Source organism: Phacochoerus africanus, chromosome 1, assembly GCF_016906955.1.
Source record: "Phacochoerus africanus isolate WHEZ1 chromosome 1, ROS_Pafr_v1, whole genome shotgun sequence".
NCBI classification, from domain to species: domain Eukaryota; kingdom Metazoa; phylum Chordata; class Mammalia; order Artiodactyla; family Suidae; genus Phacochoerus; species Phacochoerus africanus.
In genome coordinates, this window is record NC_062544.1 from 99,094,705 (window position 1) to 99,119,344 (window position 24,640).

Sequence of the window (24,640 nt, forward strand, 5' to 3'; positions counted from 1 at the left end):
ATCGGAGCTGTAGCCACTGGCCTACGCCAGAGCCATATCTATGCGGGATCCGAGCCGCGTCTGCAACCTACACCACACCTCACGGCAACGCCGGATCCTTAACCCACTGAGCAAGGGCAGGGACCGAACCCGCAACCTCATGGTTCCTAGTCGGATTCGTTAACCACTGCGTCACAACGGGAACTGCTTCATTTCTAATTTTATTGCTTTGAGTCCTTTCTCTTTTTTTCTTGCTAAGTCTGGCTAAGGGTTTATCAGTTTTGTGGATCTTTTCAAAGAACCAGCTTTTAGTTTCATTGATATTTTCTCGGGTTTCCTTTGTTTCTATTTCATTGATTTCTGCTCTGATCTTTATGATTTCTTTCCTTCTGCTAACTTTAGGTCTTGTTTGTTCTTCTCTCTCTAGCTGCTTTAGATGTAAAGTTCGGTTGTTTATTTGAGCTTTTTCTTGTTTCCTGAGGTAGGCCTGTATTGCTGTAAACTTTCCTCTTAGAACTGCTTTTGCTGGATCCTATAGGTTTTGGAGTGTTGTATCTTTATTTTCATTTGCTTCTAGATATTTTTTAATTTCCTCTTTGATTCCTTCAGTGATCCATTGGTTGTTTAGTAGCATGTTGTTTAGTCTCCACGTATTTGTGTTTTTTGCAGTTTTTTCTTGTTGTTGATTTCCAGTTGTATAGCATTGTGGTCAGAAAAGATGCTTGATATGATTTCAGTTTTTTTAAAGTTACCAAGGCTTGATTTGTGGCCCAGAATGTGATCAGTCTTACAGAATGTTCCATGTCCACTTGAGAAGAATGTGTATTCTGCTGCTTTTGGATGGAATGTCCTATAAATATCTATTAAGTCCATCTGGTCTAATGCTTCATTCAGGGCCTATCTTTCCTTATTGATTTTGTGTCTGAACGATCTGTCACTTGATTATTATTATTGTGTTATTGTCAATTTCTCCTTTTAAGGCTGTTAGCAGTTGCCTTATATATTGAGATGATCCTATGTTGGGTACATTTATATTTACAATTGTTTTATCTTCTTGGATTGATCCTTTGATCATTATTTAATGTCCTTCCTTGTCTCTTATAATGTTCTTTGTTTTAAGGTCTATTTTTTCTGATATGAGTATTGCTACTCCAGCTTTCTTTTGATTCCCATTTGCAAGGAATATTTTCTTTTATCCTCTCACTTTCAATTTGTATGTGTCCCTAGAAGTGAAGTGGGTCTCTTAAAGACAGCATATATATATGGATCTTGTTTTTGTATCCATTCAGCCAGTCTGTGTCTTTTGGTTGGGGCATTTAGTCCATTTACATTTAAGGTAAGTATAGATATGTATGTTCTTATTGCCATTTTATTAACTGTTTTGGATTTGTTTTTGTTTTTCTTTTTTTCTTCCCTTTTTCTCTTGTTCTCTTCTCTTGTGGTTTGATGACTATCTTTAATATTTGAGTTGATTTTTCTTATTCGTTTGTGTATCAATTGCAGATTTTTGGTTTGCAGTTACTCTGAAGTTTTGATACAGGAGTCTGTATATATATATATGAGATTGTTTTAAGTTGTTGGTCTCTTAATTGCAAGTGTATCTCCACTGTCCTGCTTTTATACCCTCTTCTCATGATTTCTGATTTTGGTAGCATATTTGTGCATGGATGATTTCCTACCTTTACTGTATATATGCCTTTACTGGTGAGTCTTGTCATTTGTGGTATTTTTGTTTCTAGTTGTGTCCTTTTCTTTAATGCCTAGAGAAGTTCCTTTAGTATTTGTTGTAAAGCTGGTTTAGTGTTGCTGATTCTCTTAGCTTTTGCTTATCTGTAAAGCTTTTGATTTCTCCCTCTAATCTGAATGAGAGCCTTTTTGGATAAAGTAATCTTGGTTGGAGTTTTTTCCTTTCCTCATATTAAGTGTATTGTGCCACTCCCTTCTGGGTCTGCAGAGTTTCTTCTGAAAAATCTGATAACCTTATCGGCATTCCTTTGTGTGTTATTTGTTTTTTTTTCCCCTAGCTGGTTTCAATATTTTCTTCGTCTTTAATTTTGGTCAGTTTGATTAATATGTGTCTCAGGGTGTTCCTCCATGTGTTTATTTTATATGGTACTCTGGGCTTCCTGGATTTGGGTGAGTGGTTCCTTTCCCATGTTAGGGAAATTTTCAGCTATTATCTCTTCGAATATTTTGTCCCTTTCTCTCTCTCTTCTGCTTCTGGCACCTCTATACTATGGATGTTGATGCATTTAACATTGTCCCAGAATTTCATTTTCCTCTTTCCTGTTCCACATCAGTGATTTCCACTAGTCTGTCCTCCACCTCACTTATTCGTTTTCTGCCTCCTGTATTTTGCTCTTGGTGGCTTCTAACGAATTTTTTATTTTAGTTATTGTATTTTGCATCTCTGCTTACTTAAGTTTTAAATCTTGTATTTGTTTGGTCACTGTTTGCTGTAAATTAACATTCTTTGCCTCTAGTTTATTTCCAATATCTTGCATCATCTTCAGCATCAACAGTTTAAAGTCTTTTTCCAGGTGGCTGAGAATCTCCAGATCACTTAGCTGTTTTTCTGGTTTTTTTTGTTGTTGTTGTTTTGTTTTGTTTTTCCTTGCTCCCTTATCTGAGTTATAGTTCTCTGCCTTTTCATGTTTATAGGTTTTTGGTGTGGTCTCTTTTGTACAGACAGAAGTGTTGTCGCCTCTCTTACTTCTGATGTCTTCCCCCCTTGTTGCTGAAGTTGGTAAGGGGCCTTGCTCTTGAGTCATTCTTGAATTGCTTTTTTCCTCAGAATTACCTCAAACCCTGTGCGAGTAAAATACAGCATAGATCACAGATATTCAGCCCCGTGTACTCTTCACCACCAAACATATTTCCTTTATCACCCCAAACTTCACATTGATGGATCTTAAGAACTTTCTTAGAGTAATTGTGGAAAGTGCTGGGTTATTTATCATATCCCATTTTACACTTTCATTAACTTTATTGGAACTTACTTGTATTTTGTAGACTTCTGAACAAGAAACTAAAGGTCTTCCGAGTAAAAAAGGAATTGTGCAGTCTATTGTTGGTCAAGGCTATCATCGTAAAATAGTTCTGGCATCACAGTCCATACAAAATACTGTATATAAGTAAGTATTTTGCCAAGAGAAAGTGTATATATTTACTGCTATTTCATAATAATGTTATTTATTAAAATGTGCTCAGGAATTATTTCATTGCACAAGCCACTTTGTAGCTAGGTTTTATTGCTACTTCAAGAAATGGACCTTTACGGAATTCCTGTCATGGCACAGTGGAAACGAATCTGACTAGGAACCATGAGGTTGCGGGTTCAATCCCTGGCCTGGGTCAGTGGGTTAAAGATCCGGCATTGCCATGACTATGATGTAGGTCGCAGACACGGCTCTGATTTGGCATTGCTGTGGCTCTGGCATAGGCCGGCAGCTATAGCTTTGATTAGATCCCTAACCTGGGAACCTCCATATGCTGCAGGTGCAGCCCTAAAAGGACCAAAAGCCCCCCCCCCCAAAAAAAACCCAAACAAAAAATAGACCTCTAGGAGTTCCCATCATGGCTCAGCAGAAATGAATCTGACTAGTATCCATGAGGGCACAGGTTCAATCCCTGGCCTTACTCAGTGGGTTAAGGATCTGGCATTCATGAGCTGTGGCATAGGTCGCAGACAAGGCTTGGATCCTGCATTGCTGCGGCTGTGGTGTGGGCCAGCGGCTACACCGCCAATTCGACTCCAATTCGAACCTCCATATGCCACAGGTGCAGCCTAAAAAGATTAAAAAAAGAAGTAGACCTGTATACGTAGGTCTGTAGTGAATGCTATTTGACATATGGTTTTGGTTTGTTATGTCCTTGGGTGCTGACATTGTTGATGCCCTGAGTCTGTTCAGTGCTATTATTCAGAATGTCCAGAAGAGGGCGTCTTGATGTTTCCTTTTTATATAGTTTGTCATTGGTACTTCTCATTTATTTTCTCTTAGTCCCTAAAGCTAATTAACACATATATCCACAAAAATAATATAAGGTTTTCACATGTAGAACAACTTTTCAGTTGAATAACTTTTAAATATGAGCATCCTTCTAAAAAGATTCCAATTTGGGGTTGCTATTAATTCTAAAGTAGTAGGCTTTGTCAAAAAAAAAAAAAAGTCACTCCTTTTTTTTCTTTTCCAAAAAATAAAATTGTTCACTACCATTTAAAAGTTTTTCCCAAAAGTTTTTAAAAGTATGTGGCATACAACATTTTGCTCTTAATTTATTTCAACAATAATGAAGATTTCTTTCTTTCTTTTCTTTTTCTTTCTTTTATGGTCACATGTTTGGCACATGGAAGTTCCTGGAGCTAGGGGTCAAATCTGAGCCTCAGTTGCCAGCCTACAACACAGCCACAGCAACTCAGGATCCCAGCTGCATCTTGGACCTATTCTGAAGCCTGTGGCAACACAGGATCCTTAACCCACTGAGCAAAGCCAGGGATCAAACCCACATACTTGTGGATACTAGTCAGGTATCCACAACAGGAACTCTCAGATTTCTTTGGAAAGACAAGTTAAAGCATCGGTTTCCTACAGTTTCAAAACTGTTACTACTTTTCACTTTTCTTCCCTCTAGTAAAGCTGGCTCAGTTTATTATATAAAACCAATAGAAAGTTATATAAAATCTCAACAAAGTAATAAGATATAACACTGCTTTTTCAAAACGTGTAAATGAGGCATTTTCAAAAGCAAGTATCAACCAAAACAAGGCTCAAATGTAAAAAATCTACTTTCTTCCCTTCTTTCCGGTTCTTATTGTACCTGTCCTGGCCTTCATTCAGTTTTCCTTGTCTCTAAATCCTTTTTTAGATTAACACTGACATTGCAGATTTCCTTCAGGTTGTCTACTAGCCTTGGTCCTGTTCCTTTAGACACAGTGTGGTGTGTAACGTATATACTTGAAATTTTATTTATACTTTTTGCATCTTATATACAGACAAACCTCCTTTTATTGCACTTTGCAGATGTTGCATTTTTGGTCTTCTTGTTCTTCTTTTTACAAACTGAAGGTTTTTGTGGCAGCCCTGAGTAGAGCACGTCTGTTGGTGCCATTTTACTGACAGCAATTGCTAACTTTGGGTTCTGTGTCACTCACTGGTCATTCTTGCAATATTTCAATTTTTTCATTATTATTTTTTCATGATCGCACCTGCTGCACATGGATTTTCCCAGGCGAGGGGTTGAATTCAAGCTGCAGCTACAACCCACTGCATTGAGCCAGGGGTTGAACCCAAGCCTCCATAGCAGTCCAAGCCTCTGCAATCAGATTCTTTTTTTTTTTTTTTTGTCTTTTTGCTATTTCTTGGGCTGCTCCCACGGCATATGGAGGTTCCCAGGCTAGGGGTCCAATCGGAGCTGTAGCCACCGGCCTACACCACAGCCACAGCAACTCGGGATCCGAGCCGCATCTGCAACCTACACCACAGCTCATGGCAACGCTGGATCGTTAACCCACTGAGCAAGGGCAGGGACCGAACCCACAACCTCATGGTTCCTAGTCGGATTCGTTAACCACTGTGCCACGACGGGAACTCCTGCAATCAGATTCTTAACCCACTGTACCACAGCAGGAACTCCCAGACTTTTTTATTATTATTTGCTATGGTGGTCTGTGATCAGTGATCATGGATGGTACTATTGCAAAAAGAGGACTCACTGAAGGCTCACGATGATTAGCATTTTTTAGCAATAACATATTTTTTTTCTTTCTTTTTTGGCCACACCCATGGCATATGGAAGTTCCCAGGCCAGGGTCAAATCCAAACTGGAGATGTGACTTAGGCCACAGCTGCAGCAATACTGGATCCTTAACCCACTGTTCTGGGCTGGGGATTCAACTGGCACCTTCACAGAGACAGGCCAGATCATTAACCCACTGCAGTACAACAGTAAGATCTCTTTTTAAGAAAAAATACATTATTGTATTTTACATTATTATTTTTTTAGACATAATGCTGTTGCAGACCTAATAGACTACAGTATAGTCCTTTTATACCCACTGGGAAACCAAAAGATTCATGTGACTTGCTCTATTGAGATATTCAGTTTATTGCAATGGTCTAGAACCATACCCACAATATCACCGAGGTATCATCTGATAATATGTAGGATTTGGGTTATTTGGCATTCTCTTATAATTGCCAAAATTAAAATTTCTACCTATCAGAGGACAAAGTTATCTATAGTTATATTGGTTTTATCACTGATAGTAGAAAAGTCTTATTTATTTTTGTTGTTTTCTCAGCTAACTTGCTCTTGTTCTTTTAAGTGATGGACAGTCTTCAGCCATTCCTGTAGCCAGCATGGAGTTTGCAGCCATTTGTCTCAGAAATGCTTTGTTGCTGTTACCTGAAGAACAGCAAGATCCGAAGCAGGAGAATGGCTCTAAAAATAGTAATCAGTTAGGTGGTAACGCGGAGAGCAGCGAGAGCAGTGACACTTGCAGGTACTCAAACCTCTTTGACCTCCCTGAATGAGTCTGCAGGACTTCACTAGACAGCCTCCCTCCTTCAGATGAAGTCCCAAGTCCCAGAATCTACAGACTGAATTTTCAGAGTTCTCTGTTTTGGGTAAAAGGAAAATATGAATGTTTAAGTATTTCTGCAAGAGAGAAATAAGATGAAGGCTATTACTTTCTCTCTTTTAACATGTGTGTAAACCACTAACATCCAGAATATTTTTTTGTATGATTTTTTTAAATTTTTTTACAGGATATTTCTATGTATTTCTGGTTTCTTAGTATAAATTAACTATTACACCAATCTAGAAATTGAAAGACTTTAGTAATAAAACAAACACTGTTATATGTAGAAAGTTGTTTTTACGTGTGGTACCTTTAAATTCAAATCTTCCATCCCAACATTTTTTCTTTTTATTTCTTTCTTCCTTTTTTAAAGGGCCACACCTGTGACATATGGAAGTTCCCAGGCTAGGGGTCAAATCACAGCTTCAGCTGCCAGTCTTCGCTACAGCCAGCTACAGCCACAGCTACACCAGATCTGAGCTATGTCTGCAACCTACACTGCAGCTCACAGCAATGCCAGATCCTTCCCACTGGGCGAGGCCAGGGATTGAACCCACCACATCCTCATGGATACTAGTCGTGTTCTTAACCTGCCAAGCCAAAACAGAACTTCCTAGCATTTTTTTCCTGATTATAAAATAAATTCATGTTTATTATAGAAAATTTGAAACAAATTCGTGGAATTTTTCCATCAAAGTGTTATGCTTTACTATAGCTAGTAAAAGACAATTAAAAGAATGAGGAACAGGTGAAAATATTGGAGTGGTTTCCTTTGTAGAAGTAAAAATATTGTTTTCTGTTAGTTTTTTTTTATTTTATTGACGTATTCACAACTATGTTAGGTTTCTTTTTAAAATTTTTATTGGAGTATAGTTGACACGTTAGAGGTTTTTTTAAAGCAGTATTATGTACCGGGGAAAGAAGATAATATACTGTATAGCTTTAACACGTAAGTGATACCAAGTTATTAAGTATTTTTTCAGTGTTTTGATTCTTTGCAGTTTTTTCACAAAAAATTACATGGGTGTCAGTATAGGGAAACAAAAGTTTACATTTGATTGTTCATGCTTCATAATTAGGAGTCTGTCTTTATTTTAGCAGTAAAAGCCATGATGGGGATAAATTCATTCCAGCACCACCTTCTTCTCCATTGAGAAAACAGGAATTAGAAAACCTAAAGTGAGTATCTAAGCCAAGCTGGCATTGCTTCTATCAGAGTGAGCACATTCTTTATCTCCTTGTTTGTGTTAATATTATGAATTGCATTGATTAAATGTCAGATGTAAAACCAACCTTTCAATCTTGTGATTAAACCCTACTAGTCAGGATGTATTACCTTTTTTAATACATTGTTGAATTGGATTTGTTTATATTTTGTGGGGAATATTTGCTCCTGTGTTCCCAAGGATCGGTGGTGGGTGCTTTTCTTTGCTTAGGATGTCCTGCTTAGGCTTTGGTTTAGGGTTATGCTGATCATGTATGAATGACTTGGTAAATGCTTCTTCCTCTGTTTTCTGAAAGAGTTTTTTTAAGGTGGATGTTACTCTTTCCTCAGATGTTTAATGGAATTCACCAGTGAAACTATCTGGCTTAGGTTTTTTTCAGTGGCAAATTTGGGTAATGGATTCAGGTTTTTCAATAGATGATGCTATGTAGATTTTCTATTTCATTTGTGTCTGGGTAAAGTTATACTTTTGTCTCTGTGAATTATAAGCACCTTTTTTGTTTTGAACAGTCATACATGTATGTTAAAAGGAAGAGAGTAGTCCTTTATGTTTAGACATGTAATTACCGTTTCTTGATGATTCTAGTTCTCATGATACTTCCTTTCAGCCTTGAAGAGCTCCCTTCGGCATTTCCAACAGTACAGGTCTTCATTTTCCTAGTGTTTTGTGTTTGTTTGTTTTTCCGTTTTAAATCTAAAATTGTCTTTATTTCATAGTCATTCTTGGAGGATATTTTCACTGAATGTAGAATTCTAGGCTTTATTTTTGTTTTTCTTCCAGTCAAGGTGTTACTGTCTTATCTTCTGGCCTCCATGGTCTGATCACAGTCATTGTATTACAGGTGCCATTTTTCTGTCAACATAAACTGTCTTTGTTTTTTGGCATTTAGTCTATAATGAGTCTGTGTGTGATTTTCTTTGTTTTTTAATCTTCCTGGGGGTTAGCTGATTAAGTTTACGAATTTATCTTTCAACAGATCTGGGGTATTTTTGACCATGATTTTTTCATAGTACTTTTGGAAGTAAGTTTAATGACATAGCATTATCAAATATATACAAGCATTATTTTTATGTCTTTTTATTTTTTATTTTATTTTATCTATTTATTTATTTTGTCTTTTCTAGGGCCACATCCACGGCATATGGAGGTTCCAGGCTAGGGGTCTAATTGGAGCTGTAGCTGCCAGCCTACACCGCAGCCACAGCAACTCAGGATCCGAGCCATGTCTGCAACACAGCTCACGACAACGCAGGATCCTCAACCCACTGAGCGAGGCCAGGGACCTCATGGTTCCTAGTCGGATTCGTTTCCATTGCGCCACAATGGGAATGCCCCAGCATTATTCTTGAAGAATGATTTCAGTAATAGGACTACAAATTAAAATGGAAAGAAAGACTATCACTGTTAGGTTTTACCTGTTAAGTTGCAAAAAGTGAGAAGAGTACAATTAAAACGTTTATATGTTGCTGATAGCATTGTAAATTGATGCACTACTTTTTCTGTAGCTTTTGATGTATTTCTTTTTTAATGGAAGTATAAGTGAGTTACAAAGTTTTGTTAGCTTCAAGTGTACAGTGAAGTGATTTGGTTATGCATATCAGATTTTTTTCTCATAGGTTATTACAATGTATTGAATATAACACAGTGAACTGTATCAATGTATTACTTTTTGGAAAGCATTTCATTTATTCACAGTTATTTCTGACAGACATTAGTGCTAGTCTTGTGCTAGTTACTGGGGAATCAGAGGTAAAAGAAAAAAGCATTGCCTTCAAAAGCAGATGGCGAACACTTAGGAGAAAATTATATTAGTAGATTAGTTAGTAGATTAGTTACTAGGTGGTGAGATTTGTGGTGTCTCTTTTCTTGCGATAACTTGATCATCCCAATAAGTGAGAAATGATGTTAAAATTTGGCATTTCTTTCAGTCAGTTCAAGGTGCTCCATCTGACGCCAAAGTTTATTAATCAGCTGTATTACTTTTTCTGTGAACTTCCTATCGGTAGCATTTACCTTTTCCATATTGGGTTTTTCATCCTTTTTATTTTTATGAGTTGCTCTGTATTCAAGAAATTAACCTTTATCACTTGTTCTGTAACATTCTTTCTGATACCTGGTTGTAAAGCAGAGTTCCTTCCTTCCTTTCTTTCTTTTTTTAATGGCTACACCCTTGGCATATGGAAGTTCCCAGGTTAGGGACTGAATCCGAGCCACAGCTGCAAAAACCCCAGATCCTTAACCGACTGTGCCGTAGTGAGAAATCCCAGAGTTTCATTTTTTAAGTATCATATTTTGCAGTCTGCTTTTTTTCTATTTTGTGCAATGTTTAGAAAGACCTTCTTTCCTCCAAGATTTAAACAATAATTTAGCCATATTCTTTAGCACTTTCAGTATTACACTATTACAACCACCAATCAAAATGTTTTTCATCTAGGAGTTCCCCTTGTGGCTCAGCAGTAATGAACCCAACTAGTAGCCATGAGGATGCGGGTTCAATCCCTGGCCTCACTCAGTGAGTTAAGGATCTGGCGTTGCTGCGAGCTGCAGCATAGGTCATACCGTGGCTCAGATCTGGTGTGGCTGTGGTGTCGTCTGACAGCTTCAATTCAACCCCTAGCCTGGGAACTTCCATATGCTGTGGGTGCGGGCCTAAAAAGACCAAAAAAATTTTTTTTCATCTAGAATTTTTTTTTGGCTGCACCTGCAGCATTTGGATGTTCCCCAACCAGGGACTGAACCTGCACCACAGTTGTGACCTGTGCCACAGCTGCAGCAATGCCAGATCCTTAACCCACTGCACCACTCAGGAACTTCCTAGAATTTTATTTTATATAAACAAATAAGGTAGGGAATCTACCCTTATTTTATGTAATTTTTCATAGTATAGTTCATTTGATTAACTTCATCTTACCCTCCAAATAAAGCATGGAACAAAGCTATAAAATGCTAAGATTTGTGTCTAAGTAGTTTGAAGTTACATTTTTTTATAAAATAACATAAATGTATGTCTATTTGCATTACATAAATCTGGAGGGATCTATGTCAGAACCTTCATAGTGATTAGCCCCAAATGCTGGGGTGACTGATGATTTTTATTTTCTTATTGAATATTTGTTTTTTCCAACTTTTAAAAAATTAAGATACCTCATTAATCTTTTTTTTTTTTTTTTTTTTTCCTTTTTAGGGCTGCGCCGAGGCATATGTAGGTTCCCAGGCTAGGGGTTGAATCAGAGCTACAGCTGCCCGCCTATGCCACAGTCATATAGCAACACCACATCCAAGCCGATTCTGTGACCTATACCACAGCTCACAGCAGCACCAGATCCTTTAACCCACTGAGCAAGGCCAGGGATTGAACCCACAGCCTCATGGTTCCTAATCAGATTTGTTAACCGCTGCACCATGACAGGAACTCCAATACCTCATTAATCTTAATGAATCCCTTTGGAGGAAAGACTGGCCAGCAGATGTGCCCCTGTAATGGTAACATATTGTCTGGTCAGTGTGTTCATGGCAGGGCCTTGATGTCAGTGAGCTCAGGGCTTCAGGCACCCATTAACAAAGCAACAGCTTTTTTCTGTGTTTTTCTGTCAGATTCCCACTTTGCCATAATATCCTCTCTGTCCTAGATTTTATATATATGTGTATTCCCACTGTATCTGATTGTCAGGAAGAAAGCACTAATCTTATGATTATATGGAGGAAAATCTAAAATCTCATATTTAGTTAGAAATGAGGGGTTGGTCATTTAAGGTTTTGAAAGCAGTGTTTTGGTTTTTAAAACTTGACAAAGGTAATTAAATTTTTTTTCAATTATCTTCAGTTTTATTAAAACTTCTTGGAGTTCCTGTCATGGCGCAGTGGTTAACGAATTCGACTAGGAACCATGAGGTTGTGGGTTCGGTCCCTGCCCTTGCTCAGTGGGTTAAGGATCTGGCGTTGCCGTGAGCTGTGGTGTAGGTTGCAGACACGGCTCGGATCCCGCGTTGCTGTGGCTCTGGCGTAGGCCAGTGGCTACAGCTCCTATTAGACCCCTAGTCTGGGAACCTCCATATGCCACGGGAGCAGCCCAAAGAAATAGCAAAAAGACCAAAAAAAAAAAAAAAACTTCTTGAGGAGTTCCTGTTGTGGCTTAGTGGAAACAAGTCTGACTAGTATCCATGAGGATTCAGGTTCAATTGCTGGCCTAGCTCAGTGGATTAAGGATCTGGAGTTGCTGTGAGCTGTGGTGTAGGTTGCAGACATGGCTCGAATCTGCTGTTTCTATGTCTGTGGTGTAGACCAGCAGCTACAGCTCCAATTCTACCCCTAGCCTTGGAACTTCCATATGCCCCAGGTGTGGCCCTAAATAAATAAATAAATAAATAAATAAAACTTCTTGAATTCATATTTCTTCTCTGAATTGTAACATAGCAAGAAAATAAAAAATATGTTTACAATTACCGGTGAAACATGGCAGAAACAAAATATACAAAAGAATATTGCTATTGAGTACAATAAAATTGAATTTAAAAAAATCAAATTTCAAGCTGTGTAACTAAAACTCACTATGCTAGATTTTTTTTTTTTTGTCTTTTTTGTGTGTGTTTTCTAGGGCTACACCTGCAGCATATGGAGGTTCCCAAGCTAGGGAACCTAGCCGCAGCAACTGGAGATCTATGCCCCATCTACGACCTACAGCACAGCTCACAGCAACGCCAAATCCTTAACCCACTGAGCGAGGCCAGGGATTGAACCCACAACCCCATGGTTCCTAGTCACATTTGTTAACCACTGAGCCACTACGGGAACTCCTATGCTAGATTTTTGTCCTGAGTGGAATTGTGTAAAATTGAAGCAAATTAAGTAAAGCTAATCTGGATTTGGTATAAAGTGATCTGGTGGGAAGGAGTGGATTGTAAATTTCATCCAGGACCATATTAGGGAAAATGCTTTAATTTGCTATATATATAGACAGAGAGAAAAGATAGGTATATATCTTTTCTTCCCAGCATGCCTAATATTTTCTATAGATATCTCTGTTTTATGGAGCTACTTGCAGTTCATATTTATCTCAGGGTTCATCTGTTTGTTTGTTTGTTTTTCTTTTTACAGCTGCACCTGTGGCATATGGAAGTTCCGAGGCACTGGGAGACAGGCTACCCCACAGCCACAGCAACATTGGATCCAAGCCCCATCTGTGACCTATGCTGCAGCTTGCAGCAACAGTGGATCTTTAACCCACTGAGGGAGGCTAGGAACTGAATTTGAATCCTTACAGGGACAACATTGGGTCTGCAATGGGAACTCCAGGGTTCATCTATTTTTGATAGGTTATTTAATTTTATTTATTTATTTATTTTATTATCATTTATTTGTAATATTTGGCCTCACCCTTAGCATGCTAAAGGAGCAGATCCCAAGCAGACAGTGCTTCCACATAGTTATGCTGTAGGCCACAGGGAAAGTCCTAATGGGTTATTTTATATAGTAAATATCCAATTAAGACTAAAGGTCCTACAGTGTAAAGTGAATCTTGTCCCACCCCAGTCCTCTGCTTCCTCTCCCTTGAGGGGCAACTACTAACCAGCTTCTTATATGTCCTCCCCATTAAATTTCTCTGTATTATCCCAGCATATGTATATATGGGGCTTTTTACGCTACAATTGCAAAGTTCCACATTGTTCTATACCTTACTTCATTTGACAGTATGTCTTTAGAGATTCTTCTGTATCAGTTCAGAGCTGTTTCATTCCTTCTAATGCGTGCATAGAATGTGCATTGTATGGATATGACCATTAGTTTATAATCAGCTGTTTATAATGTTTTCAGTCTTTACTATTACAAATAATGCTGCAGTGGCAGCTCAGGTCGCTGTTATGGCACAGGTTTGATCCCTGGCCCAGGAAATTCTGCATGTGGCTAGAAAACCAAAAAAAAAAAGACAAATAATGCTGCAGTAAATAACATTGTACACAATTTTTAAGGGGAATGAATCCTTGATGATGGAGGTTTTGACATTATTTTTTAAAAATTTTTGGCCATCCCCAGCATATGGAATTCCTGGGTCAGAGATTAGATCCCAGCCACTATTGTGACCTAAGCAGCAGCTATAACACCTGATCCTTAACTCACCTCACTGGGCCAGGGACCAAACCTGCATCCCAGTGCTCCCAAGACACCACCAATCCTGTTACACCACAGGGGGAACTCCTTGAAATGATTTGTAAGCTTGATTTAATTTTGGGGAATTTATTTGAATGAGTACTATTCTTACGATTGCTTTATACATGCATGGAGTAAGAAGTGTATTATTTCAGGCATTTCCTTGTGGTACAGTGAGTTAAGGATCTGGCATTGTCACTGCAGTGGCTTGGGTCACTGCTATGGCACAGGTTTGATCCCTGGCCTGGGAACTTGCATATACCAAGGGTGTGTGCCTCCCCGCAAAAAAAAGAAGAATTATATTATTCCATATGGTAAACAGCTACAGAGTTGTGTATTTCCTTCTGAAAATGGCTTTAAAGAGGAAGATGCATGCAGGATAGCATACCTATTCTCAGAGTTTTGTGCCTTCCGCAACTCTGCTTTCCACACATCCTAGTAGGAGGGTTGGTGGTTTTCAGAGAAAATAAAATTTCCTGTTTTTGTGGAAGGAGGCAAAGGATTTCCATAGGGAATTCCATCATCATAAAGTGAGGTAAAAATGGGTTTGCTAATATATATTAACCTTTATTTCTTACGGAGCAGATGGGAGTAGGGAAATGGAACAAGATGGAAGGAGTCTTAGGGTAGATTTATAAAAAGAACTCCTCTGTGAGACAGTAGTAAGGGTAATGTGGAGACAAATGGTGTGGGGGAAGGAGTCGTAAAAGATTTGTGTCGTAATTTTCAGAGCCATAAAAGCCCTCAGCACACTGAGTGTGTTAAAGGGCAGTTCTGTGGCAGGATCCAGCTGTCTCCTAGAGAAAGGAGGGGTCTCAGCACATTGATTCTCCATTGAGATCCTAGAATTCCTAGAGATTTCATCCATTTCTGACCTGAATTCTTTTATGTAATTGGAAGTGTGTGGGACTAGTGTATAGTTTAGTTTTTATGGACTATTATGTTTGACCCCTCACGCTCTATAATACCCAAGACACCAATGTACAGCCTCATTTCCTATTTCCAGCATAACTAATATGCAGTAAATTATCATGACTGTTCTAATGGCCACTTCTTACCTTATGGGTTCAGAGCCTCTTGAGTATTTTCATTTTATTTTTTTTTTATTTGTACCGAAAAGAAGATGGGTCCAAAAAATTATTCATTCTCACCAGGTTACAAGCATATTTTCAGAAGCATAGGACACCTGATGCACTAGTTAGATTCTGTTTTAAAATCAAGGTAGCTTTCAGAAAAAATAGTCTCACAGTTAAAACAGAAATTTGTCCCAAAGCAGGGAAATATCACAGAAATCAACCAAATAGTTTAATTGTGAGGCTCTCATGAACTTAGAGATACTGATATAGTGGATCAAGAAAGGCATGTATATATTGACACTGTTAGAATATTGCTTCTCAAGTTTCTATCGTGGCTTTGTGGTTAATGAATCCGACTAGCATCCATGAGGACATGGGTTCGATCTCTGGCCTCCCTCAGTGGGCTAAGGATCTGGCGTTGCCGCAAGCTTCGGTGTACATCACAGATGTGGCTTGGATCCACATTTGTGGCTGTGGCCTAGGCCAGCGGCGGCAGCTCCAATTTGACCCCTAGCCTGGGAAGTTCCATATGCCATGGGTACCTGAAAAAGAAAAAAGAAAAAAAAGGATGTTGCTTCAGTTTTTGAACCCAAAAGCTCTGCAAAGCCATCAATTTCATTCAGCTAACAAAACACACACACACACACACACACATACTCTGCAGCCTTGAGTTAAATAAATGCTATAACGTTAATTATTTGCCTTTTTTTTTTTTTTTTTTAAGGCCACACTTGTGGCATATGGATGTTCCCAGGCTAGGGGTCAAATTAGAGCTGCAGCTGCTGGCCTACACCACAGCAACACCAGATCCAAACCACGTCTGTGACCTACACCACAGCTCATAGCAACACCAGATCCTTAACCCAATGAGCGAGGCCAGGGATCGAACCCACATCCTCATGGACACTAGTCAGGTTCATTACCATTGAGCCACAGTGGGAACTCCAAATTTTTTAAATAAAAGGTGATTCCATTTCTAGATTTTGTCTAAGAGAAGTGAAACTTGTCCATGTAAGAATTTCATAGCAGCAAGAATTCCCTGGTGGTCTAGTGGTCAGGACTTAGCACTTTGACTGCTTTGGCCTGAGTTTAGTCCCCAGTCTAGGTACTGAGGTCCCACATCAAATTGCTGCATGCAGTGGTAAAGAAAAAAAAAAGCTTTATACATGGTAGACAAAAACTAGAAGCAGCCTAAGTGTGCATCAGTGGGAAACTGGATAACTAAGTTGCAGTCCACTCTGTGTATTAGAATACTACTCAGCTATAAAAAGGAACAAGTTACTGATAGGAATCTCAAAACATTTTGTGTTTCTTTTAACTCAGTATAAGGTATGTACTGTATGATGATTCCATTTATACCATTTATATGACAGGCAAAGCTATACTAAACTAATTTATGTTTTTAGAAATTAGTATAGTAAAAAAGGAATTGGTGTAGTGGTTGGGGAATTGACTGGAAGTAATCTTGCTGGGGTGAAAGAAATATTCTCTACCTTAATTAGGTGGTGGTTACAGGTATATACTGAAACTCATCTGTGCACTTAAAATGATGTATTTTAGGAGTTCCCATTGTGGCATAGTGGATTAAGGATCTGGCATTGTCTCTGCAGCAGTTCGGGTCACTGCTGAGGTATGGGTTCAGTCCCAGCCCAGCACAGTAGGTTAAGGATCTGGCATTGTCGCCGCTGTGGCATTGGTCGAGGCTGCAGCTTAGATCCGACTCCCTGGCTCAGCAACTTCCGTAGCCACAGGCGCGGCCGAAAAATAAAAATAGTCTACAGTGTCCTTCAGGTGCTAATATTCCCTTTTTTAAAATGCTGTATTTTTATTTATTTTATTTTATTTTTTTGTCTTTCCTATGGCCGCTCCCGTGGCATATGGAGGTTCCCAGGCTAGGGGTCTAATCGGAGCTATAGCCGCCAGCCTACACCAGAGCCACAACAATGAGGAATCCGAGCAGCGTCTGCAACCTACACCACAGCTCACAGCAATGCCGGATTCTTAACCCACTGAGTGAGGCCAGGAATCGAACCCGCAACCTCATGGCTCCTAGTCAGATTTGTTAACCACTGGGCCACGATGGGAACTCCTGCTGTATTTTAATTTATAAAAATAAAGCTAACTTAAAATTTTAACGGCATTTTGAAAATTTTCAAATTCGTATAATTTTAAATATATTCTTTGGCGAAATATAATTTAACCACTAATAATAAACCATCAATTACTCTTACATATTACTTATGGTGTGACCTGACATGGAAAATTTGGTTTCTTAACAACCACAAAAACCCTTCTTCTTGTATTTAACATGTATTCCTTTGACCCTAAGGCTTCAGTGTCCAGGACCTGAGCCACTCATTATATGTGGCCCTTGAGCACATGCACTATGTCTGGTGAAAGGTACACTGTTTAGATTAGATGTATGATACACACTGTATTTCAAACCTTTAAAAGAAGATGTAAAATTTTTTTTCATATTGACTATATGTTAAAATGATATTTTGGATATATTGGATTAATTTAAATATATTACAATTAATTAATTTAACCTGTTTCTGCTGGGGTGTTTTTGTTTTTGTTTTTTGCTTGTTGTGTTTTTTGGCTACACCTATGGCATAGGGAAGTTCCCGGGCCAGGGATCGAATCCGATCCTCAGCTACACCCTATGCCACAGCTGCTACAATACAGGATCCTTAACCTGCTGTGCTACTGCAGAAACTCCCAGCTTTTTTTTTTTTTTTTGGTCAGGCTCTAGGCATGGGGAAGTTCCTAGTTCCTGGGGCAGTAATCAAATCCATGTCACAGCGCTGACAATGCAAGATTCTCAGTTCACTGAACCGCAAGGGGATGCCCCTTTTTCTGTGCGCGCGCACGCGCGCGTGTGTGTGTGTGTGTGTGTTTTTAATGTGTCTACTGGAAAATCTAAGATTATACTCATGGCTCCAATTATATTTCTGTTGAATAATGCTGCTCTAAGAAGTTAAAAATGTTTGAAGTGTTTGTATTTCTTCATACATGATTTCTCTGAGTGTGTAATATCATTACTTTGCCACTTTTCTCACATGCCACAAAATTTAGCAGAATATCTCTTCAAAAAGGTTTGTCTTTAAGGAGTTCCCATCGTGACTCAGTGGTAACGAACCCGACTACTGTCCATGAGGATGCGGATTGATCCCTGCCTTGTTCAGTGGGTTAAGGATCCAGCTTTGGCATGAGCTGTGGTGTAGGTTGCATTCTCAGCTCGGATCCCAAGTTTCTGTGGCTGTGGTGTAGGCTGGCAGCTGCAACTTCTATTCGACCCCTAACCTGAGAACTTCCATGTGCCACAGGTATGGCCCTAAAAAGCAAAAAACAAAAACCTTTGTTTTTAAAAGGGCTTGGAGTTCCCTTGTGGTGCAGCAGGTTGGCAATCCAGTGTTGTCACTGCTGTGGTTCTGGTTACAGCTGTGGCATGGGTTCCATCCCTGTCCCAAGAACTTTCACATGCCATAGATGCAGCCAAAACAAAGAAAAGGGGGCAAAAAAAGAAAACAAAAGGCCTAATGTCTTACTGAATCTTAGAATGTAGAGGCATGTGCAGGGTTGATATTTTATCCATATGCTTTGATTTAAATATTAAAGTCACAGACAAAATAAATAATAAGTAAATAAATATTAAAGTTACATGTAATTGGGAGATAATGATTTTCTTTTTTGGCCATCCCGTTGCACATGTAGCTCCCAGGCCAGGGATCAGATCTAAGCCACAGCTGCAACTTGTGCCACAGCTATGGCAGTGCCAGATCCTTTAGCCCACTGTGCCAGGCCAAGTATCAAAGCTGTGTCCTGGAACTGCAGACAGATCCAATTCCTGTACCACATCAGGAACTCTCCAGTATTGATTTTCTTATACAGTTATTGGTCATAATGATGTACTTTTAATACTTTTTTTCTTTTTTTGGGGGGAGGTCACACCTATGGCAGGGACCAAATCTGAGCCACAGCTGTGACCTGTGGCTAGGTTCTTAACCCACTGTGCAGGTCTGGGGAACGAAGTCATGCCTCAGCAATGACCCTAGCTGCTGCAGAAACAACACTGGATCCTTAATCCTTTGTGTTGCAGCAGTAACTCTAATAACCTTATATTTTTAAACAGCTTTATTGAGATACACTATACATACTGTACAATTCACCCATTTTAAAGTATGCAATCCAGTGTTTTTTATTATATTCACAGCATCGTGCAATCCTCACTACAGTCAATTTTAGAACATTTTTATCACCTGTTCTGGATTTGCCTGTTCTGGACTTTCCTATGACTAGGATCATATATATGTGAGCTTTTATGGCTGGCTTCTTTCACTTAGGATAATGTTTTCATGGTTCATCCAAGTCGTAGCCTGTATCAGTACTTCATTCCTTTTTATTGCTGAATGATATTCCATTGTATGGATATACCACATTTGTTTATCCATTCTTTCATTGATAGGCATTTAGATTGTTTCCATCTTTAGGCTATTAAGGATAATGCTGTTTAGAGTTTTGGCTGTGGTGCAACAGGATCAGCAGCATCTCTGGAGCACAGGGACATAGGTTCGATCCCCAGCCCGGCACACTGGTTGCAGCGTTGCTGCAACATAGGTAGCAACTGCAAATTGGATCTGATCCCTGGCCATCGGATTCCATGTATTGCAGGGCGGCCAAAGAAGAAGAAGAAAAAAAGAATAATACTGCTATAAGCATTCATACACAATTTTCTGTGTAGACATATGTTTATTTTTCCTGGATGTATATACCTAGAAGTAGAATGGCTGGGCCCTATAGTAACTTAAATCATTTGAGGAATTATCAGACTATTTGGTTAAGTGGCTGCGCCATTTTGCAACTCCACCCACAGTATATGGGGGTTGCAGTTCCTTCACATCCTCACCAAAACTTGTTTTTCACCCTTTTGATTATCCACAGTAGTGGGTATGAAGTGTTACCACATTGTGGTTTTGATTTGCATTCCCCTGAAGACTGATGATATCGAGAATCTTTTCCTGTGCTTATTGGGCATTTGTATCTCTTCCTTTAGAGAAATGTTTATTTATTTTTAGGACCACAGGTGCAGCATATGGAAGTTCCCAGGCTAGGGGTCGAATCACAGCTACAGCTGCCGGCCACAGCAATGTGGGATTCCAGCTGCATCTGCGACCTACACCTGAACTCAGGGCAACACTGGATCCTTAACCCACTGATTGAGACCAGGGATTGATCCTGCATCCTCATAGATACTTGTTGGGTTCGTAACCCACTGAGCCACAATGGGAACTCTAGGACATTTTTGTTATTCATTCTGAGATTGTGATATTAGCTAACTTTTAATTTCTAAAACTAAATTGGAGGCTTCTCTAGAACCTGGAAAAGAGTATAACAGAACTGGAAAAGGGTAGGACATAATGTTGGGGCCAACATTGGAAACATCTGTATAAGAAAGTAAAATCGGGGAGTTCCCGTTTGATCCCTGACGCAGGAAATTCCATATGCCACAGGCATGGCCATAAGGAAAAAGTGGGGGGGAAAAAGAAAGAAATTAAAATCACAGCATACAAAATAAAAATGAAATTTCAGTTTGTCTTTTTTTTTTTAATAAGAGGCTCAAAATGGATAAAAAGAAATGTTCAGACCAGAATTAATTAGGCCCAGTTATTTCACAAATATAAATTATGGAGCCTTAATTAGTTCTTTTGGACTTTGATGTGACATTCAGTGAATTATTTCCCATTCAGTTAAAAGGGACCTCCCATGGCCCAATGTTTATGGAAGAAGATGAGTCAAGCAAATGGTTGATAACATAAATATTACAGGCAGTTTTAGTGTACTTTAGGAATCTTATTTCTCTTGGTCTTAGCCAAGTTATTCTGTCGTAGCTCATACCTAAAACAGGGTTATGGCTAATTATCTTTTGAATCTCATATTATTCTTGCTAGAGACCCAGCCCCATTTCAGTCTTGTAAATGAATGGAGTTCCCTAGTAACTCAGCAGGTTAAGGATCCAGCATTGTCACATGGGTTTAATCCCTGGCCCAGGAATTTCCATATTCCACAGGCAGGGCCAAAAAAAGGTAGTGATCCTACTAAAACTTGTTCATCTAATATAGTCTACCAAAGAGGGAACCTGCCTGTATGACATATTCTTCACCTCATCAGCACCTTGTGTTCACGCCGGCAGAATTCACATCTGAGTCCTAGGACCCCATTTAGGTATACTGGTGATCAGACTGATTATAAGCCAGAGTTACAATAATTCTTCAGTGGTCTCCCACTCTCGAGAGACCACACAGGGCTCCTACTGGCATTGAACAAATCATTTAACCGTTTGGGACCTTTCTTTCCTCTTGTCAAGGAAGCAAGTTGCATTGAGCAATCTTAAGGTCCTGTCCATGTATAAAACTCTGTGTCTGTGACTTGCATTTTATTTGCTGCTTGGGGTAGGACTGGGTTCCTTGAAAGGTTATTTTTGGTTAAAGAAAACTTCAGCTTCTTTGAATTGAGCTTCTATTAGTGTTGGACTTGGGGTGTGTTTGACAGTAAGATTCTTTTTTTCTTTTTTTTTTTTTTTGGTCTTTCTGCCTTTTCTTGGGCGGCTCCGGCAGCATATGGAGGTTCCCAGGCTAAGGGTCGAATCGAAGCTGTAGCCGCCAGCCAGAGCCATAGCAACATCGGATCCAAGCCGCGTCTGCAACCTACATCACAGCTCACGGCAATGCCAGATCCTTAACCCACTGAGCAAGGTCAGGGATTGAACCCGCAGCCTCATGGTTCCTAGTCGGATTTGTTAACCACTGCACCATGACGGGAACTCCTATTCTTTTTGCACAGAACTATTAGGAAGTAAAATGCTTACAGAAGGTATGACTTGAAAAACTTATTTAACTTAAATTTTTTTAAGATTTGGAAGTTGACAAGTTTAACATTTTCTAGACTGTTGTAAGTAAATGGAACAGCTTGAAATATATATTTTTTAAATTTTAAAATTCCATACCATAATCCTTCTTTTAGAAGAAATCTTTACATGTTGGGTTTTGAGGGGGTTTCTTTGGGGGGAGGATTGCTTTTTAGGGTCACACATGCAGCATATGGAAGTTCCCAGGCTAGGGGTTGAATCAGAGCTACAGCTGCCAGCCTGTGCCACAGCCACAGCCACATGGGATCTGAGCCACGTCTGCAACCTACATCACAGCTTATAGCAATGCTGGATCCGCGACCCACTGAGCCACAACAGGAGATCCTACAGGATTTTCTGAGCCAATTTTTAAAATAACATTTGCCTTGAGGTTGCTTTGTGAATTTGTTTTCCTTTGACAAGTGGTAACTGAATTTACCCTCATTTTAGCCTCATTGGATATGGATTAAGCTCTTTCAGGCATTTGACATAGATTCATTTTACTCACAGAATACATGGCCCAACAGATTTTAATGCCCAGTCTTATGTAGCTTGTTACTATAGTTTGGTCCTTTAAGGAAAATTTTACCCCCAATGGTCTTCTTTCTTTCTTCTTCATCTTTCTTGTTCTTTTCTTTTCCGAGGGTGGTGCTCTATGGACCTACAGCCAGCTTCAGCTTGTGGAGGAGAGTGTGGGGTTGTGTCAGATCACCCACAGGGGGGAGAAGCTGGTGTGTCCCTTCCCTTGAGGTATAGTTCTTCCAGTCTGATGAACTGTCAGATCCACTGAGTGGTTGGTAAAGCAGATTGGACAGTGACTCGAGGAAGTAGTGGGGCAGATTGGGGGGGGGGGTCGTCAGTATTTTAAGTAGCAGCTATCAAAAGTAAAGTGATTTCTCCAGAGGCTTAATAGATAGAACCGTGCATGTTTCTCGTGTGACTAGTCTGCAGGAATTATGCAGAGCGGAGTGTTACTTTCTAAGAGGAAGAGGGTGAGTGAGGGCGGAGAGAGACTAGTTAGGATGGCCTGGAAGGCCTCTGAAAAGAGGAACATAAATGTTAGTTTTCATTTTGTGCAGTGAAACTTGCTTAATCTGATGACTTAATCAGAATGCCAGCCCAAAAGTTTTGCATTCACATGTTTAAGTACTTTTTCATAGGAAGTTTATTTTATTATTAGAATGTTTCACCCTCTTGTAATTTGGTATGGTATCTTAGGAAAGAAGTAAAAGCTAAGGAAAACAGATTTTTCCTTATACACAATTATGGTTTGGAATACAGAATCCTGCTGCAAATCTTACATGACTGATTTCTGGACCCAAAGTGGGCTTGACAGTGGGCTGGGGCGGTAATAGCCCCCTACTGTCAGGAGAGGCCAGGGCAGGCTTTTCCCAGCAAGCATGCCTGAGGTGAGGGCTGTCCTAGACTCTAGGATCCAGAGCCTGCAGGATGACTCCCTTGTGTTTGGGAGCTGTGAGGGAGTTAGTTTTGTCAGCAAGGTGGCCTGCCGGCAGGACAGCTTAAAATCTGGGTGCCTGAGGCAGTAAGTCTAAAACACTGAAGGTGGTGGTCTTAAGTGATTACCTATTGAACACCCACTGCAGATGCTGAAAAACTGCTGGAGTCTTTGTGTAAGAAACAAAAGATGCAGGCTTTTTCTTCCCTCCAACCCCCACCCTGCACCCAGAGTTTATCAAAGTTCCCAGGCCAGAGATCAAATCTGAGCTGCAGCTTCGATCTTCACCACAGCTGCAGCAATGCCAGATCCTTAACCCACTGTACTGGGCCGGGTTCAAACCCAAACCACCACAGACAGAGTCAACGCCAGATCCTTAACCTACTGAGCCACCAGGGAACTCCCAGGCTTCTGCTTTTAAGGAGCTAATGCTTTGCCCTGGCCTTTGGCAAAATCACAGATGAAAATGAATATTAAATTTTTCTTTTAAATTTTTCATTATGATTGATTTACAATGTTCTGTCAATTTCTGCTGTACAGCGAAGTGACCCAGTCATGTGTATATATACATTCTCACATTATCCTTCATCATATTCCACCACAAGTGATTAGATATATAGTTCCCTGTGCTATACAGCAGGATCCCATTGGATATTAAATTTTGTGACATTTTAATTTTTTTATCCACGTTGACCCTGAGCTGATGATGATCTTGGACCTCCGGAGACCTAGGCCTTTAAAAATCATTCTTTTTCTAACTTCCCCTTGTGGCTCAGTGGTAATGAACCTAACTAGTAACCATAGAATGCAGGTTTGATCACTGGCCTTGTTCAGTGGGTTAAGGATCTGGTGTTGCCCTGAACTACAGTGTAGGTTGCAGATGCAGCTGGGATCCCACATTGCTGTGGCTGTGGCGTAGGTTGGCAGCTGTAGCTCTGATTGACCCCCCCCCCCACCTTTCCTGGGAACCTCCATATGCCTCAGGTGTGGCCCTTAAAAATAAATAAATAAACTACAAAATAAATTAATTAATTAAATTAAAAATAGAACTACAAATAAACCAAAAGAGGAGATTAAGTCAACCTAATCTCACCACATACACCCAACCACTGAAGGGCTGCAGAAAATCAGAGATAACCTCCCTTCTTTGGGCCCTCAGGTCTGAGTTCATCCACCCCTGCCCTCGGGGTATGACCACAGGGTAGCCTTGCTAGTGAAGACAGATCTTGGAGACACGTTGGAGGTGGGGTGGGTGACAGGAAATTCCCTTTG

General features: G+C 39.7%; 1 protein-coding gene across 7 annotated transcripts in view; it reads left to right on the top strand.

Moving 5' to 3' along the window:
* Positions 1-24,640, top strand: part of CNOT10 (CCR4-NOT transcription complex subunit 10) — an 81,097-nt gene that overhangs the window by 44,387 nt on the left and 12,070 nt on the right. For 3 of the 7 annotated variants that reach the window (XM_047769483.1, XM_047769503.1, XM_047769472.1), the window contains 3 exons: positions 2,992-3,113; positions 6,305-6,481; positions 7,658-7,738. In XM_047769483.1, the coding sequence (XP_047625439.1) occupies positions 2,992-3,113; positions 6,305-6,481; positions 7,658-7,738 (380 nt within the window). Of the gene's footprint in view, positions 1-2,991; positions 3,114-6,304; positions 6,482-7,657; positions 7,739-22,556; positions 22,663-24,640 lie in introns of all 7 variants that reach the window. The other 4 variants (XM_047769492.1, XM_047769477.1, XR_007133414.1 and 1 more) reach the window with 3 other exon arrangements.